The sequence below is a fragment of the Lepidochelys kempii genome, chromosome 18 (genome assembly GCF_965140285.1).
Source record: "Lepidochelys kempii isolate rLepKem1 chromosome 18, rLepKem1.hap1, whole genome shotgun sequence".
NCBI lineage: Eukaryota > Metazoa > Chordata > Testudines > Cheloniidae > Lepidochelys > Lepidochelys kempii.
In genome coordinates this window covers 2,332,347-2,354,030 of record NC_136397.1, presented here as the reverse complement: position 1 = coordinate 2,354,030, position 21,684 = coordinate 2,332,347, and the positions used below count along the sequence as shown (strand labels likewise).

Below are 21,684 nucleotides of genomic sequence, written 5' to 3'. Positions count from 1 at the left end.
GTTAGGGTGCATGAACCTTTTGGAAGTTTTTGGAGAGTGTTGGGGTGCAAGTGCTGGAGGAACCGACTAGGGGCCGTGCTCCTCTTGACCTGCTGCTCAGAAACAGGGAAGAATTGGTAGGGGAAGTAGAAGTGGATGGGAACCTGGGAGGCAGTGACCATGAGAAGGTCAAGTTCAGGATCCTGACACAGGGAAGAAAGGAGAGCAGCAGAATACGGACCCTGGACTTCAGAAAAGCAGACTTTGACTCCCTCAGGGAACTGATGGGCAGGATCCTCTGGGAGAACAACATGAGGGGGAAAGGAGTCCAGGAGAGCTGGCTGTATTTTAAAGAAGCCTTACTGAAGGCACAGGAACAAACCATCCTGAAGTGCAGAAAGAATAGCAAACATGGCAGGCGACCAGCTTGGCTTAACAGTGAAATCCTTGCTGATCTTAAACACAAAAAGGAAGCTTACAAGAAGTGGAGATTTGGACAGATGACCAGGGATGAGTATAAAAATATTGTTCAAACATGCCAGGGTGTAATCAGGAAGGCCAAGGCACAATTGGAGTTGCAGCTGGCAAGGGATGTGAAGGGTAACAAGAAGGGTTTCTACAGGTATGTTAGCAACAAGAAGGTCAGGGAAAGTGTGGGACCCTTAGTCGATGGGGGAGGCAACCTAGTGACAGATGTTGAGGAAAAAGCTGAAGTACTCAATGCTTTTTTTGCCTCAGTCTTCACAGACAAGGTCAGCTCCTAGACTGCTGCACTGGGCATCACAGCATGGGGAGGAGGTGAGCAGCCCTCTGTGGAGAAAGAAGTGGTTCGGGACTATTTAGAAAAGCTGGATGTGCACAAGTCCATGGGTCTAGATCTGATGCACCCAAGGGTGCTGAGGGGGTTGGCTGATGTGATTGCAGAGCCTTTCAAAGTATTCATTATCTTTGAAAATCTGTGGTGATCAGGGGAGGTCCCAGGCAATTAGAAAAAGGCAAATATAGTGCCCATCTTTAAAAAAGGGAAGAAAGAGAATCCGAGGAACTATAAAATCAGTCAGCCTCACCTCAGTCCCTGGAAAAAAATCATGGAGCCTCAAGGAATCCATTTTGAGGCACTTGGAGGAGAGGAAGGTGATCAGGAACAGTCAGCATGGATTCACCAAGGGCAAGTCATGCCTGACTAACCTAATTGCCTTCTATGACGAAATAACTGGCTCTGTGGATGAGGGGAAAGCAGTGGACATGTTGTTCCTTGACTTTAGCAAAGCTTTTGACACGGTCTCCCACAGTATTCTTGCCAGCAAGTTAAAGAAGCATGGGCTGGATGAATGGACTATAAGGTGGATAGAAAGTTGGCTAGATTGTCGGGCTCAACGGGTAGTGATCAATGGCTCCATGTCTAGTTGGCAGCCGGTATCAAGTGGAGTGCCCCAAGGGTCGGTCCTGGGGCCGGTTTTGTTCAACATCTTTTTATTAATGATCTGGATGGTGGGATAAATTGAACCCTCAGCAAGTTTGCAGATGACACTAAGCTGGGGGGAGAGATAGATACGCTGGAGGGTAGGGATAGGGTCCAGAGTGACCTAGCCAAATTGGAGGATTGGGCCTAAAGAAATCTGATGAGGTTCAACAAGGACAAGTACAGAGTCCTGCATTTAGGAAGGAAGAATCCAATGCACCGCTACAGACTAGGGACCGAGTGGCTAGGCAGCAGTTCTGCAGAAAAGGACCTAGGGGTGACAGTGGACGAGAAGCTGGATATGAGTCAGCAGTGTGCCCTTGTTGCCAAGAAGGCCAATGGCATTTTGGGATGTATTAGTAGGAGCATTGCCTGCAGATGGAGGAAAGTGATTATTCCTCTCTATTCAGCACTGGTGAGGCCACACCTGGAGTATTGCGTCCAGTTTTGGTCCCTCCACTACAGAAGGGATGTGGACAAATTGGGGAGAAGCCAGTGGAGGGCAATGAAAATGATTGGGGGGCTGGGGCACATGACTTATGAGGAGAGGCTGAGGGAACTGGGATTGTTTAGTCTGCAGAAGAAAAAAGTGAGGGGAGATTTGATAGCAGCCTTCAGTTACCTGAAGGGAGGTTCCAAAGAGGATGGAGCTCGGCTGTTCTCAGTGGTGGCAGATGACAGAACGAGGAGTAATGGTCTCAAGTTGCAGTGGGGGAGGTTTAGGTTGGATATTAGGAAAAACTTTTTCACTAGGAGGGTGGTGAAACACTGGAATGCGTTACCTAGGGAGGTGGTGGAATCTCCTTCCTTAGATATTTTTAAGATCAGGCTTGACAAAGCCCTGGCTGGGATGATTTAGTTGGGGCTTGGTCCTGCTTTGAGCAGGGGGTTGGACTAGATGACCTCCTGAGGTCCCTTCCAACCCTGGTATTCTATGATGGGTGCATTTTAGTCACTGCCCCGTGCCAGCTGGCACACTGCGACTGCCCAGCCTAAGGGGCTCTCCCAGTTTATCCACCTCCCCGAGAGGCAGTAGCTAGGATGAGGGAAGAACCTAATGCTGTCTACACTGGGGGTTAGGTTGGCTTCATGGCATCACTCGGGGGTGGATTTGTCACACACCTATGCAGTGTCGCCTTGTTGGCCTCACTTAGATCAGGGGCTAAAACCCAAAGCTCCTGCCTGCCCGCTTTGGCCACTGCACCACACTGCCAGCCATAGACGCCGATTTCCCGTCTGCCCGTTGGGTGCTCGACCCCTGCCCCTGACCCAGCCCCTGCACTGCCCTCGCCCCACCCCCATTCTACCCCTTCCCCAAAGTCCTCGCCACACCCCACCTTTTCCCACTGCAGCCCTGCCCCCTCCCCACCCCTATTCCACACCCTTCCCCCAAGTCCCTGCCCCTGTCCTGCCTCTTCTCTGCCTCCTCCCCTGAGCGTGCTGCGTCGCCACTCCTCCCACTCCCTCCAGGAAAGTCCTAAGTGCTGCCAAACAGCTGTTAGGCGGCAGGAAGTGGCGTGGGCAGAGAAGGAGGCAGCTTGGCTGCCGGTGGGCGCGGAGCACCCGCTAATTTTTCCCCATGTGTGCTCCAGCTCCAGAGCACCCACGGAGTCAGTGCCTATGCTGCCAGCTCCTTGCTCTTCATGCAGTGGCTCTAGCCCCAGCCGGCGCATGCTGCATTGCCCATTCAGTGCTAATGGCAGCAGAACTGGTGCACCTGTAACACCCTCCTTTGCCCACCTTGCTGCCTAGCGACTGTCCCCGGCACTTGCGGGGCTGGAAACATGCCATGCTTCTGTTAGCGGAGCTCAGCTGGGGTATTGTGACCTGCCTCCTGTTCAGTATCAGACTCTTCGGTCAGGAGTGAGACCAGCACGGACAACTCATCCCTCTGCTACCCTTCAGCTGGCGGCAGGGGCTGGTTTTCACCTCGGGGGCTGAGGCCTGATGCATACGAGGAAAGCTGCCCCAGTTTAACTGCCCTGAGCTAGTTAAATGGAGAAATCTCCTCCCCAGCTGTGCCCAGCATCTGCAGAGGGCCTGCGTCTGTTACAACCCCCCTAGACAGCTGCAGCTCTGGAGTCTCCGGTCAGTTCTCAGTGTCAGCCACTCACACATGCGTGCACTGAACCTGTTTTAACCCTTGTAGAAATCAGTTTAACGTAATGGGGTTATTCGCTGATGTAAGCTGAAGTGCCATCTCCTAAAGTTAAGCCTGTTTAAGTGCATCAGCGTTAAGGGGTTTGCCCCAGTTTCAGTGCATTGATTTAGTTAACTGCTCTCTTTTCTTATATAGACCAGGCCTAAGCTTCCAGCCCTGATTCAAGAGCCCTACCTGGGAAAGAGAAGGGCCCCTCCCAGGAGACAGCCAGCAATCCCCAGAGAGCCAGACGAAGAGCTTAGTTACCTTAAAAGAAAACGTTAACCCTTCCTCTCTGGGCGTTCAGCCCCCAGAGCCCTACAGGAGAACCTGGAAGTAAAACTGACTAGAAACAAACTGGAAACTTACTAGTCTGGTTATTGACTGAGACCCGGAAGATGCAGCCAGAGGGCATGGAGGAGAGTAAACGAGGGGCCAGACCCTCAGCTGGTGAGAGATGCTGGAACCCCGGCTGGTGTGAATTGCTGCTGCTCCATTGAAGTCAATGGCACAACGCTAATTTCTACCAGCTGAGGATCTGGCCCTCCAAGTTTCAAATTCTCCCCATTTTAATGAAGGCCCAGGCCAGGGTGGCTTGGGGGCTGTTCCAAGCCCCTTTGCACTCCGCATAAGCGGAGGGGTTTGCCTCAGTGCCTTGCTTGGCATGTCACTTCCCTGCTGTGTTTTGCAGCACCCTGGCTGCTGTGCCTCGTGCCAGAGGTGGCCGCATTTCAGGTGGTTTGTGTCTCAGTGGCGGGATGGGGTGGGTTCCTCCGAAGTGAAACAGCCTCTGGAGATGAGGTTGCTGCTGGGGGAAGCGGTGTCCACGGTGTGTTTCCAAACAGCGGCTTGTTTAAAGCAGGCCCAGGGCTGCACAGGAAGCTGTCTGGCACCTTTAAGCTGGCCGGACAGGTTCCAGGATGCAAGACTTGTTTTTACCCCTGCTCCGAGGACAGATTGGGCTGCAGGCGGCGGAACGGGGGAGGGGCAGGGACTGGCTTTTTGTTGGGGTTTGCACAGCACTGAACACAATGGGGGCGTGGGCCATGATTGTGGCCTTTATGCAGCCCCTCAACACACCTAGTAACGGCTCTCCAGGCTGAATGAGACCGGGCCAGGTCCCTCCCTGGGCAGACTGTCCCCTGCTGCTGCTCCGGGTCATGCTCTCCCCACGGCTCCAGGGCGTGTTTGGGAGGTTCCCCCTGGATGGTGGGAAGTTCTGAGGGCAGGGAACAGGGTAGAGTGGGGGAATGTGAAGGGCCTGGATGAATGGTGACTAATAATAACCAGGCTCGGCCATCCAGCCCTTTCTCTAGGACGATCCCAAGTACCAGCCACAATTCAATAGGGCCCAATCCTGGGAGTGCTCAGTGGGTGTGAAGGGTGTGGGGTAGGGAGCGTGGGGTTGGCTTGGAGGGATCCCAGCACCTCAAGCTGTGGGGTCATGGGGTAGAATGCTTGACCTTTCCAAAGCCCTCTAGCCCTGCTGAGCCGAGTCCTGCCCGATGCCAGGGCCTGGGAGCTGGCTCTCTGGGTCTGCTGCTCCCTGGTGCTGGTGCCCTCTCTGCCTGGGTTCGTGGCTTCTCTCTGCCAGCTTGGCTGATTGGGCCTGAGGTTTGTTCCCTCCAGTTCATCACCTGCTTGGCTCAGCTCCACCACAGGGCTCAGTTGGCTAGAGCCTGGCCTGGATCGCTCCTCTCCCTGCCTGGTTCCCGCTGCCTGCAAGGCACTCTCCCCTGTGGCTTCCCATGTCCCAGTCACCCCCTTGGTGCTGCCCTGTGTGGCTAGCCCTGACTGCCCAGCCCCTCACACACAAGCGAGAGAGGATTTTCCTCTGCAGCTGCCCCGTCGAGAGCACTCTGCCCCTCCCTGCCTGCTCTCCAGCTCTCCGGACACAGCTCCCCTTCCTCGCAGCCCTGATGTGCCCTGCAGGCTGGAGGGGCCCTTGTTCCCTAGGACCATGGCCACCCCACTAACTGGCTTCTCCATCTTGTTTTTCAGGGTGGACAAGTCATTCATCTATCACAGAAGCCTCCGGTGAGTAGGTGACTGGCCCTGTGGTCCTTGCTGCGTCCTCGGGGAGGCCAGGGTGGAGTGGGGAGAGACAGGGCTCTCCGAGCCATGGGGTAGCCAGGAGCTCAGGCTGTCGGGGTCGGGGGGAGGCTGTTAGTGTTGTGGCTCCAGGGCCGGCTCCAGCGTTTTTGCCGCCCCAAGCAGCAAAAAACAAAAACAAAAAACCTTGCCACCGAACACGGAGGTGGAGTGATGGTGCGGCTGCCGAATTGCCGCCGGCGACCGTAGGAGAGTCGCGTCCCCGCCGCCAAATTGCCGCCGAGTGTGAAACGCGCTGTGATGGAGTGGCCGCCCCAGAGCCCACCGTCCCGCCGCCCCTTTACATTGGCCACCCCCGGCACCTGCTTGGTTTGCTGGTGCCTGGAGCCGGCCCTGTGTGGCTCTCAGGGCAGTTGCTGGAGCCCCCACTTGGAAGGACAGAGAATATTAGCAGCAGGCCGACCCCACTCAGGGCTGTGGGGCACAGAGAGGGGGTGGGCTCAGAGCCAGGCGTGGGGGGCTGCAGGGAGCTGGGATGAGCTCAGAGCCAGCTGCCGGGGCTGGGACTGGGTGGGACCTGACTGCTCAGGACCCGACAGGAGGAGCTGGGTTGGCTCTTAGAATGGCCGAGCTGAAGGATTCCAGTCACCATTGTTCTGCCCGTGACTCATGGGAGCTGCAGAAGAGCAGACGGCCAAGGCTGGTGGTTTGGGGTTATGCCAGGGGGCCCTGAGGATCCCATGGGCTCCTCGGTCTTCGGGGCACCGTCTGTGCTGAATGAGCAGGGGCCAGGTCTCCGGCTGGGGCCGTGCAGATCCCAGTGTGCAGCCGGCATTCAGGGATCAGTGGTAGGTGCTTGCCGGGCTCAGCCCCCGCAGCGACCTGCCTGGGGTAGTGTGTGGGGCAGGGCCAGAGTGGAGGGAGGGCCAGGACGGGGATTTCTGGAACCAAGTTCTTAGCTGGAGCCTGGACGTGAGGGCCAGGGGTACATCCCCTCAGGGCTCCTGCAGCTGGGGCCAAAACTGCCCGAGAGGCAACAGTGGGCACTTCAATGGCTCCCTGGCCATTTCCCGGGTGCTCTGGGTTCCTGGCTGTGCCATGCTGAAAGGGGCATTGTTCCTGTGGCTGAGCCTGAGGGGCATTGGACACATTGGGTCCTGGCAGGTTCCTGTGGCATGTGCTATACAGGGCAGGAAGTGGCCTCCGGAGGGCAGGGCTTGGCTCGGGGCCTGGGTGCACGGTGACCCGCACCAGCTGCGTGTCAGCCCCTAAGCCTAGCATTGCATCAGCTCCGTGGGGGCTGGACCAGGCAGCCGTTAGGTGGCACAGTAGAGCTGGAGTGTCAGTGTCCCTGAGCCCCAGGGGAGCCAAGGGGCAGGTGCTCTGGGTTTTTAACCCCATAGTACTCTCCTCCCCTGTAGCTCATGGGGGAGGCTTCAGATTCACCGTGGGTGATGGTCTCCTGCCTTGGAACGGGAGCTGCAGACTCCGAGCTCCCAGGGCTTCCCGCAGCACCACAGAGCCACTCAGAGGGGAGGAAGGGCTGCCCACTGGCCAGGGCACTAGCAAAGACCTGGGAAATCCTCAGCACTTCCACAGCCTTCCCGTGTGACCTCGGGCCTGTCCCTTAGCCTCTCTGCTGCAGTTGCCACCTGTACACTGTCTGTGCCCCGCTCACCGTGTGCGAGGTGACAACTATTAGTGAGGTGCTTAGGTACCGCAATCTCAGGGCTGGATAAGTACTTGCACTAGGAAGAGATTCTCCCCTACCCCGCTCCGCAGCAATGGCATCAACTGGGTCTGGGGCTCTGCTGGATCAGGTCGCTGGGCTCTGGAACGCAGAGTGCTTTGAATGGGTGTGGGGTGTAGGTTGGTGTTATCTGCCCCCCATTTCCCAGCTGGGGGAGGCGAGACACAGGGACAGGAGGTGGGCCTGGCCCCACAGGCAGTCAGTGAGTCACCAGGACCAGATGGGATTCATCCAAGAGTTCTGAAGGAACTCAAATGCGAAACTGAAGAACTATTAACTGGTTTGTAACATCATTTAAATCAGCTTCTGTACCAAATGACTGGAGGATAGCTAATGTGATGCCAATTTTTAAAAAGGGCTCCAGAGGTGACCCTGGCAATTACAGGCTGGGGTATTGACTTCAGTACCAGGCAAACTGGTTGAAACTAGAACAAAATTGTCAGACAGTTAGATGAACATAATTTGTTGGAGAAGAGTCAACATGGTTTTTGTAAAGGGAAATCATGCCTCACCAATCTACTAGAATTCTTTGTGGGGGTCAACAAGCAGGTGGACAAGGGGGATCCAGTGGATTTAGTGTGCTTAGATTTTCAGAAAGCCTTCAACAAGGTCCCTCACCAAAGGCAAAGTAAGTTGTCATGGGATAAGAGGGCAGGTCCTCTCATGGATTGGTAACTGGTTAAAAGATAGGAAACAAAAGGTAAATGGTCAGTTTTCAGAATGGAGAGAGGTAAATAGTGGTGTCTGTACTAGGACCAGACCTATTCGACATATTCATAAATGATCTGGAAAAAGGGGTAAACAGTGATGTGGCAAAATTTGCAGATGATACAAAACTACTCAAGATAGTTAAGTCCCAGGCAGACTGTGAAGAGCTACAAAAGGATCCCTCAAAACTGGGTGACTGGGCAACAAAATGGCAGGTGAAATTCAATGTTGATAAATGCAAACTAATGCACAATGGAAAACATAATCCCAACTACACATATAAAATGATGGGGTGTAAATTAGCTGTTAACACTGAAGAAAGAGATCTTGGAGTCATTGGGGATAGTTCTCTGGAAACATTTGGGCCCCAGACTACAAGAAGGATGTGGAAAAATTGGAAAGAGTCCAGCGGAGGGCAACAAAAATGATTAGGGGACTGGAGCACATGACTTCTGAGGAGAGGCTGAGGGAACTGGGATTGTTTAGTCTGCGGAAGAGAACAATGAGGGGGGATTGGATAGCTGCTTTCAACTATCTGAAGGGGGTTCCAAAGAGGATGGCTCTAGACTGTTCTCAGTGGTAGCAGATGACAGAACGAGGAGTAATGGTCTCAAGTTGCAGTGGGGGAGGTTTAGGATGGATATTAGGAAAAGCTTTTTAACTAGGAGGGTGGTGAAGCACTGGAATGTGTTACCTAGGGAGGTGGTGGAATCTCCTTCCTTAGAAGTTTTTAAGGTCAGGCTTGACAAAGCTCTGGCTGGGATGATTTAGTTGGGGCTTGGTCCTGCTTTGAGCAGGGGTTGGACTAGATGACCTCCTGAGGTCTCTTCCAATCCTGAGATTCTGTGCAGCAGCAGTCAAAAAAGCAAACAGAATATTGGGAATCATGAAGAAAGGGATAGATAATAAGACAGAAAATATCGTATTGCCTCTGTATAAATTCATGGTACTCCCACATGCGTGCATATGTGGTCGCCCCATCTCAAAAAAGGTATATTGGAATGGGAAAAGGTTCAGAAAAGGGCAACAAAAATGATTAGGGGTATGGAACAGCTTCCGTATGAGGAGAGATTAATAAAACTGGGATTTTTCAGCTTGTAAAAGAGACGATGAAAGAGGGATTTGATTGAGGTCTGTAAAATCATGACTAGTGTAGAGAAAGTGAATAAGGAAATGTTATTAACGCATCATAACACACAAACGAGGGGTCACCAAATGAAATTAATAGGCAGCAGGTTTAAAACAAACAAAAGGAAGTATTTCTTCACACAATGCACAGTCAACGTGCGGAACTCCTTGCCAGAGGATGTTGTGAAGGCCAAGACTATAACAAGGTTCAAAAAAGAACTAGATAAATTCATGGAGGATAGGTCCATCAATGGCTATGAGCCAGGATGGGCAGAGATGGTGTCTCCAGCCTCTGTTTGCCAGAAGCTGGGAATGGGCGACAGGGGATGGATCACTTGATGATAACCTGTTCTGCTCATTCCCTCTGGGGCACCTGGCACTGGCCACTGTTGGCAGACGGGCTACTGGGCTGGATGGACCCTTGGTCTGACCCAGTCGGGCTGCTCCTATGTTCAGGAATAGTCTAGTCTGCATCCCAGGCCCTTACGCTAGCTGCTGTGTTACGCTGCCCCCTTCTGAAGAGGGTTTGCCCTCACCGGGGTGGTGGCTGGTGGGATTTATTCCATCTGAGAGAAGGGATCAAACCAGGGTCTGGCCTAGGCTGAGATAAATTAAAAGTTGTAGTGGGGATGGAGAACTGGGCAGAGCCCTGTGGTCTGTTCCCCGCTCTTCCACAGACCTACTAGGTGTCCTTGGGTAACTCCCCTCCCGGTGCCTCAGTTTCCCCATCTGTACTCTGGTGATGGTGCTGTGTGGATAAAATACACGCATCTGTGAGGCACTGAAGCCACCCCACGCTTTCCTTACTGTGGTCTTTCAGGCCAGTATAGTTTCCCAGCCACATTGCAGCCAAGCCAGCTGTGTGAACTCAGATCTGACAGGGCTGGGGCCATCGGCAGGTGTGCTGAGCGTCACTCTCTAGTGACCCCTTCTGGTGTGGCCTGAGGGATTCCTGAGCCGGGAGCGTGGGGCTTGTGGCACAGGGCTGACGTCCATCTGGGGCGATGTGGGACAGGCGTTTCTTCAGGAATCACTAGGGAGGCTGAGCACCAGCCATGCATGGTGGTTTTGGGGGGCAGGAAATGCAGCCTCTGGTTTCACTCGGGGAGTTTCCATCCCCAGGAGAGAGCGCAGCCCCGTGGGACAGGGCGCAGCTGGAACCATTCTGCATGACAGCTGCCTGGCCAGCACGGGAGCATAGCTCCCTGTGCTCCTGGCAGGGCCCTGCCAGTTCTCCGCCCGAGATCGCAGGAGGAGCCGTGCCCGGAGAGTGGGGGACTTCCCCTGTGGGAGATTGGTCCGTATTCGACCTTTACTGGGTTCATCGCATCTTTCTCTGAAGCACCCGGTTTGGGCCCGTGGAAGGGCTGGGAGGCCGGCCTAGATAGGCTCTTGGTCTGATCCACAGCAGCAGGAGGCAGGAGACTGGCCTGGGGCTCAGAGAGGCTGGTTGGAGGGGCCCATCGTTCTGGCATGCTCGAGAAGGGGTGCCGTGCTGGCCTCGCTCTGTGCTCCCTGGGTGACTGGGAGCGTCAGGCTGATTGCCAAGCCCATGCTGCAGCTTGGAGAGTGGAGCCCCTGGGGGCTCTGGCAGCTTCTTCCCTCCCCCGTCCCCCGACTTCGCTCTTCTGCGTGGCCATAGCAACCGGCAGCAACGCTGCAGCACCTGTTGGCGCCTCCTTGCACCCCGGGCTCCAGCCCATGGGTGGGGCAGAGCCTGCCCTGCCCCGGGGAGGGCCTGAGCCCTGCTCCGTACCGTGCACGAAGGGCGCAGGGCCGGAGGGGCTGACAGCCCCTACCTGCGCGGGGGAGGAGGGCTTGGGGGCCTGGAAGGAGCATCCTGGGGGCTCTGATACGCTGCCACAGCCCCATGGAGGAGGGAAAGAACGTGCCCCCGTGACCCCTCTGCGGTCGTCTGAGCCTCACGCAGCCCCACAGGGTGGGGGGCTGGCACCTGTGGAAACCGGCAGTGTTGATTCTCCTCAGCGGTCAGTGCCACATCTGCCACCCTGGGCACCCCCCGCCCTGGCATGGGAAGGGGCGCGCATGCGCCCGGGGCCAGGCAGCAGGGCACCAGTCCGGGATGGCACCATCCACTGTCGCTGGCTGGAGGGAAACCCTCAGGGAGGAGCAGTGGGACCCAGTGCAAGAGGAAAGACCTCATCCCCCAGCAAGGAGCCCCTAACCAAGACCTTCATCCCTCCAGACACAGGTGTGGGCAGCAGCCCCCCAGAAGTGCCCCCCTCTGGTCCCCCTCCCCTCATTACCCCATTACAGTGAATTGAAAGTCCAGCAGATAGAGACCTAGAGCAGGAGCTATGAACTCTGCTTCCAGCGACTCCACTGTCCTGAGCTTGGGCAAATCACTTTCCCTTCCAGCGTGTGTCTTGTTTATTTAGAGTGGAAGCTCTTTGGGGCAGGGACTGGCTCTCACTAGGTGTCTGGGCAGTGCACGGCGGGGCCCTGATCTCAGCGGAGGCCTCTTGACGCTAACCCAATACATGTAATTAATAAGAGGAAAGGAATGGGACAGCTATGTCAGAGGGGGCTGCTGAATGGTGGTTCTATGCTTGGGGGGTGGGGGGGTTTCTGTTCTGTTAGTGGGGCTGGAGCCCTGCTATGGGTTTCCAGTAGAGCACCATCTATTTGTAAAGCCCCTAGGAGCAGACCCCTGTAAGCCCCTGGGCCCTCTGCCAGTCCCTGGGTCACAGGCTGGTAGGACTGTTCATGGAGTGCAAGGCCAAAAGGATCTTGTGGCCATGAGTTTGGGGTTTTGCTGAGCTCCACTTCCCAGTGAAACCCGAGAGCAGGAGCTGGCCTGGTTCAAATCCCAAACAAAGGTTGGCATGGCCCCACCCTGTGCATAAATCACAAGAGCCAAGCTGAGCCCAGCTTTGCCCTGAGCTTCCCAGGCTGTGGCCATGGCTATGCTGCGTGGCACGGCTCTGTGACCTCTCGCCTCCCCCGAACACCCATAGCCAGCTGGCGCTGCAGAGCAGCCGCTTTGGTCTGTTGTGTTCGCTCGCACACATGGGTTGCTGTGAGACGACACAGAGAAAATGGCCCTGGGCTTTGCTTGTCCCATAGGCAGGAAGCTTTTTAAATGGCAAATGTATTTATTTATTTAGACTTCAGTACAATACAATAAGAACATCAGACCAGCCCTACTGGGTCAGACCAAGGGTCCATCTAGCCCAGTATCCTGTCTGCCGACAGTGGCCAGTGCCAGGTGCCCCAGAGGGAATGGACAGAACAGGTCGTCCTCAAGTGATCCATCCCCTGTGGAAAGAACAGGAGGACTCGTGGCACCTTAGAGACAAACCAATTTATTTGAGCATAAGCGTTCGTGACCTACAGCCCGCCTCATCGGATGCATTCAGGGGAGGCATTCAGGGGCCAGCTCCTATTTCGCTGTCTGTTTAGAGGAGGCTGTTTGGGAGCAGCGCTCTGACGGGCATGGGCCCAGTTTTCCTTTACCAACAAGAACAATAGCAGAGCAACGGCCTTTCTGCATTAGCAAATCTCCTGGGGCTGCCTGTCTTATTGTCTGCCTGCCCCCAGTCCCTGTGCTAGCCGTGAAGGTTGCAGCTGGCAGGGGACACGTTGCTGGGGTGGATGCTGGCGACACGCCAACGGGCTGGCCCACTACGCTGTAAGCTCCCCATTTGGGGATGACAACCAGTAGAAACGATTCCTGTGAAGGACAGCAGTAGAGAGGCTCTGGGCCTGGTTCTTCCTCTCCCTGACCCTGGGGCGAGTGCAGTGAGTTACTCCTAATTTCAACTTGGGGAGAGCAGAGTTCAGGCCACTCTCACTTTAAAAGCCATGTGCCAAATGCTGACAGTTCCCTGAACTTTGGGTTTTGGCCCTATGTGTGTTTTAAAACCAAATTTCACTGACAACAGCTTGGATCATTACTAGGGACCTTGCTGTCTGAGAGCCTTACCTGGCCCCAGTGCCACAGCACTGGAGCGTGTTGCAGTCACTAGTGGATTTATCCTCCCACACCCTGTGCAGCAGGGCAGGACTAGTATCCCCTTTGTACAGATGAGGGGGTTGAGGCCCAGAGAGACTAGGTGACTTGACCAAGGGCACACAGGAAGGCTGTGGCAGACCAGGGACCTGAAGCTGAGTCTCTCAAGCTTGCACCCGACCCACTGGATCAGACTGCTTCTCCCTTAGGGTTGATTAATCCCTGTTTATGCTGGGGGTGTTTTGGATGCAGCTGGGCTAGTCAGTTTCTCTTTGATTCTAGTCAATTTCACAGACTGTTGCCATGTTTAGGCAGGAAACATAATTGAATGGAAACATTGGCCTTAGGTCCTGGAAAAGCTTGTTATTAGGAATCATACCTGTACACGTGGCTGAATTAGCCCTGCTAGCCTTGTGTCTGTCAGTCTTCCTGGTCAACATTGTTTCTCTCTGTGCTGCCTTTCACCAGTGATTTGATATAACTTAGCATCCCCTGTTCACCCCACCCACTTTTGGCCAACTCACAGCGATCTTGGGGGGCTACTCCCATGCAAACCCAGAAGACGCCCAGGTCTGAAAGCTCCTCTTTTGGAGGGGAATGCCAGCAACTCCTCAGTTGGGATGGTACAGAGGCTGCAGCCAGTCCCTTTGTGTTCTGAAGAAGTCACGTTTTGGAAGTGCATGCTGTGGTTTTGGCAGAGCGGCGAAGCCCTCAGGGATTGCACAGCCATTGTGGAGCCTTCATGTTCCCACCAGGCCATGTGGCACTGGGAAGAAGGCTGGAGGTGAATCTCCCTGTCTAACTGGTGCCATGGCACATCAGCCAGCTAGCCTCTGCCTGAGCCTCGTACTGCACCTTCTGATGCAGATCGGAATAGGAAAAACCCTGTCCTGATCCTGTTGCTAAGCAGTTCTTCCCCGTTCCTCCCCCCCATCCCCCCAGTAGTGTCACAGTGGTGTTACAGTGCTCAGGATGTAAACAGCAGCAAGCCACAAGGCGCAGAGTGACAAATGTCCAGAGGGTCATTCACTCTGCAGCATGATGCTGGCAGCTAAGGGACTCAGTCTGCTCAAACAGGGGCCAGGACAAAGACCCAGGAAAATGGCTCCATGATTTTTATTTCAATTTGACCAGAAACATACTTTTCAAAGCAAATACTTTTCAAAGCAGCATGCAGGATCCCTTCTTCCCATGGTCCTGCTTTTATTTTTCATAAGAAGCAGCGCCAAGAGGCAGGGGCTGTGATTAAGGCTTTGCCAGTCACCAGAAAAAAGGGCGTATGCATGAGATCACCCTGTCCGGAGAGGATAAGAGACCTCTCCTAGTGTCGCCCCAGGGAGTTCTCCTCCGGCTCAAGTGGTGGAGGCCTGTGTTTGTGGAGCTGATTGTTCGAGTACCAGGTCTAGCTCTGCAGGACACGCACAGCTCTGGCCCAGCAGCTGTCAGGAGCACAGGGATTCATTGTGCCCCCAGGCTGGTTCAGGCGCGGTATAATGGAGGGTTCACTTCCTGCTCGGACTGTGCCCCATTACAGATGAGCTAGATGGGCTCCCTCCACGCCCTCTGGAATGCCCTGGGTGCCAGGCCTCTCCTGCTGTCACAGCCCTGCCAGGGGAGTTCAGCCCTCATTAGGGAATGTTAATTGGTTGAGTTACAGCCATGTCCAGGGTGGCACCCCCAGGAAGCGAGGGCATTAGGTGTTTGCAGAGACGCAACCAACAATGTTCTGTGCATTTGTAGTTCCTTGAGAAGATGCAGACTGGGGTGAAGGCTGCCACCTTCCCTTTAATTATCCAAAATGAGGTCTAATTTCTTGACAGTTTCGCTCCTTTCCCCTTATCAACATATAACTGTTTGGCTGCTCGCTCTCTCCGTGTGTTTTAAGTGACTCTATGAATTCATAGATTCATAGACTTTAAGGTCAGAAGGGACCATTATGATCATCTAGAATTCTATGCAGGTCTGCAATCTGGGACATAAACACAGCCACAGCTAATGATTGTTTAATGCTGCAGAACTCCTTGGATTTTCCTAGGAATAAGAGAGATTCAGTCAGGGGAGGCAGAGGAGTCCCCCTGCTCTACCATCCAGACATATTCCTGAGGAAGGTAGGGGGAAGCGTTGCAAATCATCTAGAAGGCCGAGCAGGGTCACAACACAGTAGCCCTTCTGATCAGCATGGGATGGATGGAATTTACAGTAGATGGGAACGAGCTGAGTCAGGGGCTTGGCAATTGGCTTTTGAGCCTTTCACCTCTAGGCTGTTAGTGGGAAGAAGGAGAATATCAGCAACCATGTGCAGGTGGGTGAGTTTGGGGTGTGGATAGCACGGGACTTCACTTTGCAGTCAGTCTGGGTATGACGCGTGAGCAGCACGGGGTGACAGCAGCCACACACTCAGCACCAGGCTCCATGGGGCTCTAGTTCAACAATTTGCATTGCAGATACTTAGCGTGGGCATTTATGGATAATGTGTGTGCATTCCCTGGGCATTGTGGGTGATATGTATTCCTTGGGAACTGCATATTCTCTGGGTATTGTGAGTAATGTGTGTGCATTCCCTGGGCATTGTGGGTAATGAGCAGTCCCTGGATTGTCTTGGATAATGTGCATCTCCAGGGACTGTGGGTCATGTGTGTATCCTTGGGCACTGTGGGTAATGGGGCAGCATCTTTGTGCCTAGCAGCGGTGCCCAGACTGCAGATTCGGGGACCACGTCAGTGACATTGAAAAGGAGATGTTTTAATAACTGAAATAGGAACATGAATAATGCAGCCACTACATTGTTCCCTGATGTGACCAAGTGGGACTGTTCTTGATGTTTCCTCCGAGTGGTGTGGGGGTGCCTCGGTTTCCCCTGGGCAGTTCTTGGGTGTCTAGGTGGTGGGGTAAGGGTGTATGATCATTGCAGAGCCCTAGAGGGCAGGTGTGTGCAGGAGTCTGGACACAGAGAATGGCCGACACCCTGTTTCCTGGCAACTGATGGCCTGGGCCCTTCCCCCCTGCAAGGTGAGAGCTAAAGAGTTGGAGAACAAAGGAATCAGGTGACCTCCTGGCCCAGGAAAGGGACAAAGCCCAGAGGAGGAAGGGCTGGAGGGAGTTTCAGTTTGGGGCTGGCTGGGACATGGAGTGAAGTGCAGATGTGGTTGTCTGGCTCACTGCCCCCCAAAATGGACCCAGCTGAGGGGTCCTGTTCTCTGCACCTGCAAGCTCTGTTTTAGACCATGTTCCTGTCGTCTAATAAACCTTCTGTTTTACTGGCTGGCTGAGAGTCACGTCTGACTGCAGAGTTGGGGTGCAGGACCCTCTGGCTTCCCCAGGAGCCCCGCCTGAGCGGACTCACTGGGGGAAGCGCACGGAGGGGCAGAGGATGCTGAATGCTCCGAGGTCAGACCCAGGAAGGTGGAAGCTGTGTGAGCTGTGTGTCCTGCAGACAGGCTGCTCACAGAAAGGCGACTGCCCCAGAGTCCTGACTGGCTTCATGGGGAGCAGTTCCAGAGCATCGCCCAGGGACTCCGTGACACCTGAGTTTCATAGATTCATAGATACTAAGGTCAGAAGGGACCATTATGACTACCTAGTCTGACTTCCTGCACAACGCAGGCCACAGAATCTCACCCACCCACTCCTGTGAAAAACCTCTCACCTATGTCTGAGCTATTGAAGTCCTTGAATCGTGGTTTAAAGGCTTCAAGGAGCAGAGAATCCTCCAGCAAGTGACCCATGCCCCGTGCTACAGAGGAAGGCAAAAAACCTCCAGGGCCTCTTCCAATCTGCCCTGCAGGAAAATTCCTTCCCAACCCCAAATATGGCGATCAGCTAAACCCTGAGCATATGGGCAAGATTCACCAGCCAGATACTACAGAAAATTCTTTCCTGTGTAACAATTATTTCTGTTCATATGAAATTTGGTTTATTTAGATTCTGCCCCAAAGTTTCATTTTTCAATGCTTGGCCTACTTTTTGGACTGATAACATGTAACTGCCCCATAGATGTTGTTTTGGGATGTGGGGAGGAAGCTAGTGATTTGGGGCAGCTGGGTTTGTGGCACCAGGGAAGGTGTGGAAGGTGATTTGCATCATGGTATAATAATATCATCTGAATGTTTCTGCTGAAGTGTGCAGCGCTGAATAAGTTAACAATGTTGATTTTTGAATGTGATCATTAGGTTTCAGAGTCAACATCCATTTAAGATGAATGAGAGAGTTATAACTGAGTATTGTTTCGGGCTGTCTGCAAACTCAGGCAGACAGCACTGCATCAATTACACTTGCTTCATATTCTGAAAGTTTTCCTCCCAACCATACTGGCTAGATGTGTAAATGGAGCATTAGATTCCAAAGCACAATTCTGCAATGAAGTGAATCTAGCAGCAAATTCACCAAACATGACTCTGAGGTTTGGCTATTACCTTCCTCCTGTGAACAGAACCTGCCAGGCTCTTCTGTGAATCTGTGTGCCCACTCATTCTAACCCTGCATGCGCTGTCAAGCTGGTTGCCTGTCTCTGCATAGGTCAGGGCAGGAGCCATGCCTGGCTTTGGCATGCAGAGCTGCATTGTTTGTTTCGATCATTTCCACAGCAGAGAGGACAGGCTGCCTTGTAACTGACATTCAAGGGGAATGCGGGGAAATCAATGTAGGTTTCATAACAGAAATGACCCACCTGCTGCAGGAGCCACAATGACATGAAACCCATGGTGGAAATGTCTGCTGGCAGAGACCAGCAGGCCCCTGGGGCCCTATCCTGGCTCCTTTGAGATCCAGACTGCATGAATCCTGTTAAAGTTTCAGTGGTTCAGACTCCCAAGATGCTCCCATGGCACTTCTGAGAGATCAGGATCAGTAATCCTGGTGTCCTAGCCAAATTCCAACTTGGGTCATTACTTCCTGCCTTCCTACATTTCCTATGCAGTTTCAACTGGAGCAAGGATTCTTCACTTCCTGTCCTTAGCTGGTGTGTGGTGCCCCACACCAGAGGTGGCTGCATTTCAGTGGTGGTGGTTGACGCAGTGGTCACCATATGTACCATCCATAACTCATATCAAGGTCCTGTCGGAAGGAAGGGCTATCGAAACATAACCCGTTCATGCCTGTTGGTCGAGGGTGACGGTTTGAGTGGAGTGAGGCTGTTGCACAGCTGGAGGCTACACTGACAGCTGCAGGTCCCAGTGAGGGCAGAGGGCATCGGGCTGGGGGTCATGCCCACCAGGGGCATTGTGAATATGGGGTGGGGTGGCAACCATCCTGCCCCTCCCAGATCGTTACCTGGGGTGGAGGAGATGGATCCTAGCTAGCTAAAAGGGGAGTCCTGAGGCCATCCCAGTGTGGAAAAAGGGATCACAGACAGTATAGAAAAGGTTGCAAACCACTGAGCAGAATTGGCTGATCTCATCAGACAACTGGTCCATCTAGTGGGGATTCCTCGGCAGGCATTGATCAACATGGGCTGCTCAAGGGGCAATGTCCCCAAATCCTAGGACCCCCCTTCTGCAGGGTGGTGGGGCCCAAGGGAGAGAGACCTCACCACCATCAGCTGGGGGGCTGCACGTCCGTGGCATGCCTGCGTGGCCCCAGTAGTACGTGCCCCCCAGGCAGTGCCCACAGAGGGGTCTGGGTGCTCTGGAGGCGGCCGGTGCAGGTGGGGGAAGCTTTGCAATCAGCTCGGTGGGGGCAGGGGTTCTGCCTGCCCACAGTCGCCTGAGTGGGGGTTAAGGTTTTGGGAGGGGGAAGAGATCAAGGCAGCTACTCTAGGGATGATTGCTTTATCACTTCGCGCTGGGTGCCTCTTCTGGGATTGAGGCCCCCCCACAGCCCTCCACTGGGGCTGTTCACATGGCCTCTGCAGCACCCTGCAGAAGGAGACACGGCATCACCACTAGGTGCATCAGCCGCTGTCCAGTACTGGGGCTGGCCCCTTGCTCCAAAGGCAGAGGCCTCCGCCTGCCAGCTAGCGAGAAGATTTGACACACACAACCGAGGGCTCCCTCAGCCGACGCTCTAGTGCTCCCGGGAAATCTCCAGCAAAAATAAGCTGGGGGGGGCGGGGGGGAGTTTCAGGCCTCCTCTAGCAGAACTAGGGCACGCACCCAATTTGTTTTCCCTGGCAGCTCACCTTTGCATTAATCACCCACCCCGTTTGTCATGCTGACTCACCTCCCAGAGTGAGTCCCTGGAAGGCCGGGAGCCCACAGGTGATCCCCAGTTCGCATCAGCTCTCTGGAATGCTGCGTGCGTTCCTCCTCTTAATGAGGAGCTGAGCAGGACAGAGATTAATGAGGGGGTTATGTCATGGGAATGCAACAAGAAAGGAAGACACCAGCTAATTAGTGGTGTGGGGGCTGTGAAATACCAGCCCACCTGCTGCTGTGGTTCCTCAATTAGACATGTTGCTGGTGGTTTCCTACCATCCTTACGGGGGACATTTGCCAAAAACTCCATTCACTTCATTCTTACACTGAATTAATTATCCAAAGCACCTAGAGGCCATAGATCCTGATGTCCCAGCCCAAGGACTGTGACTTCAGGTGTGGATTAAGCCCAGGGATCAGCTGAGCTCTTCCACACCAGAGACCCCTGCTCAATCAGAGAAGTCCAGGGAGCACAGGTGACAGCTGCAGATTTGCTTTCAAGGAGACCTTTCGTTCAGAAGTGTCTTTAGCCCCAGAAACCTCCCTGGACAGCAGTTTCTTGCCCAGTGTGTCTCTGACTAAAGGGACAGACCAGACAGGAGAATGGCATTTTGGAAAAACATTCAAAATTTTAAATTTTTCCTGAAAAAAAAGAGAGAACAAGCCCCAACTAGCCAGCTGTTTAGGGCAGCCTGAGGGATGCTGGGGGGCCCAGGTACGAGTCCTTGGTCAGCCTGATTCAGAGCAGAAACTTGAATCTCAGGTTCCTCTCCCTCAGGAGAATGCCCTGCTGCCTGGCTATCAGCTCGTTGATAGTCCTGCCCTCTCTTGTTTGGACCAGAAATTCCAGCTCGGCCTGGGAAACTTTCCTGATGCCATTTGTATTGGAACCCACACGTTTCCATGAAAAGTTTGGGTTTGGATGATTCAGCATTTTCTGGGGGCGGGGGGAAGAACCACATTTGGTCAAAAAATTCCTAAAGAGCCATGTTGAAGCAGGGATACGGGCCAGGCTTGGCAGAAGATGCAGGTCTCAAGGACATCCCTGGAACTTGGATGGTTGAGACTGGATGAACTGTGTAAGCATGTAGCCCAGTCAGAAAGGGCCGATCAGGCTCTGGTGAGGAGTCACTTGAGACAGATTATGCCTCATCTATCCCTGAATCCTTGGGATAGATCCATCCTCAGCTGCGTTCGTCTGGCTGTAGGCAAGCTGCCTGCTACTGGAACAAAAGCCATGTTTGTAAAGCAGTGTTCCTTCTGGGAGGGAGTGTGGTTTAATGGTCAGAACACGTCTCGGATACGAGTTCCTAAGGCAGCACTGTTGGGTTTAGCCCTTCGGTTCTTCATATCTGGCCGTGGCTCAGTGCTGCATGTGAAATGAGCTTGTAAGTCTGAGCCTCGCCACCATCGGCACTAATTGGGGCAAGCTCAGTGGAGAGCTGAGGAGCAACCCAGTCCTGGAGACAGACGCCTGGTTGGGGCTGAGAGGACGGCGTCTGGACGCTTGTGCCCACGCTGCCCATGGGTGATGCTTCGCGTCTGCAGAACGGCTCTGCCAGCACCACGTGTGGGGCAGGCCAAAGATAAAGCTTTGGAACAGGATCGCAATGCACCCTCCTGCCCCCAGCGGGCGGGGTCCTGGCGGCCCCGTTCTCACTGTGTGGGGAGCAGCCCGTGCAGCCATTGGCAAGCCTGGTGTGCCGCCGAGAACAGTGCCCCCTAGCGGCTGGGCAGGTACCTGCTGCCAGCCGAAGGTGCTCTCTATTAGCATAAAGGGTAAAAGGCTGTTTCTGGGGTGCTGAAGGCCTGGGCCTTCTAGTCCCAGCCCTCCCTCCCCGGGGGCAGGAGATTTATCTTGCACCTGTGCCTGCAGCTGCTCTGGGAGTGGGCTTGGTTACTAAGACTGCAGCTGCCGGGTTCGTTAGCTGGTGTAATTAGATTTCCAGCATAAACAGCTTGATCATGTCTTGTGTTCCACTGATGTAACCAGTCTGGGGTGGGGGGTTGCTCTCCAGAGAAGGCTAGAGCCAGTGCACACATAATCAGGGGGGCTATCTCTGTAGATGCAGTAATGTCTAATGGGGCCACGAGGATGAGCAGTGCCCTGCAAAATGCCAGCCTTTGACTGGGTTACCACGCCGGCCGGGCACACACTCCAGGGCCTGCTGAGTGCAGCCCGGGAAGAGCCCACGCCACTGTCTGAGGAGCTCTGACTGGATAATCCTCGCCCGGTGCATTTGACTTATCGCCCGTCTGGGGAGTGTCAATAAAGGCTGAGATGAAAAGCCCAGAGTCAGTGGACTCCCTCCACTGGGACGCGGGCCTGGGGATCTGTACTAAAATCCCCTGGAGATGAGC

General features: G+C 54.2%; 1 protein-coding gene across 9 annotated transcripts in view; it reads left to right on the top strand.

Annotated features, from left to right (window-relative positions):
- The window catches only part of RAP1GAP (RAP1 GTPase activating protein), a 188,032-nt gene that overhangs the window by 48,523 nt on the left and 117,825 nt on the right, over nucleotides 1-21,684 (top strand). For all 9 annotated transcript variants that reach the window (XM_078849386.1, XM_073316427.2, XM_073316428.2 and 6 more), the window contains exon 2: nucleotides 5,583-5,618. Coding sequence is in view for 7 of the 9 variants with exons in the window: in XM_073316427.2 (XP_073172528.1) it covers nucleotides 5,583-5,618 (36 nt within the window). In the remaining 2 variants the exon portion in view is untranslated. The remainder of the gene's footprint in view (nucleotides 1-5,582; nucleotides 5,619-21,684) is intronic.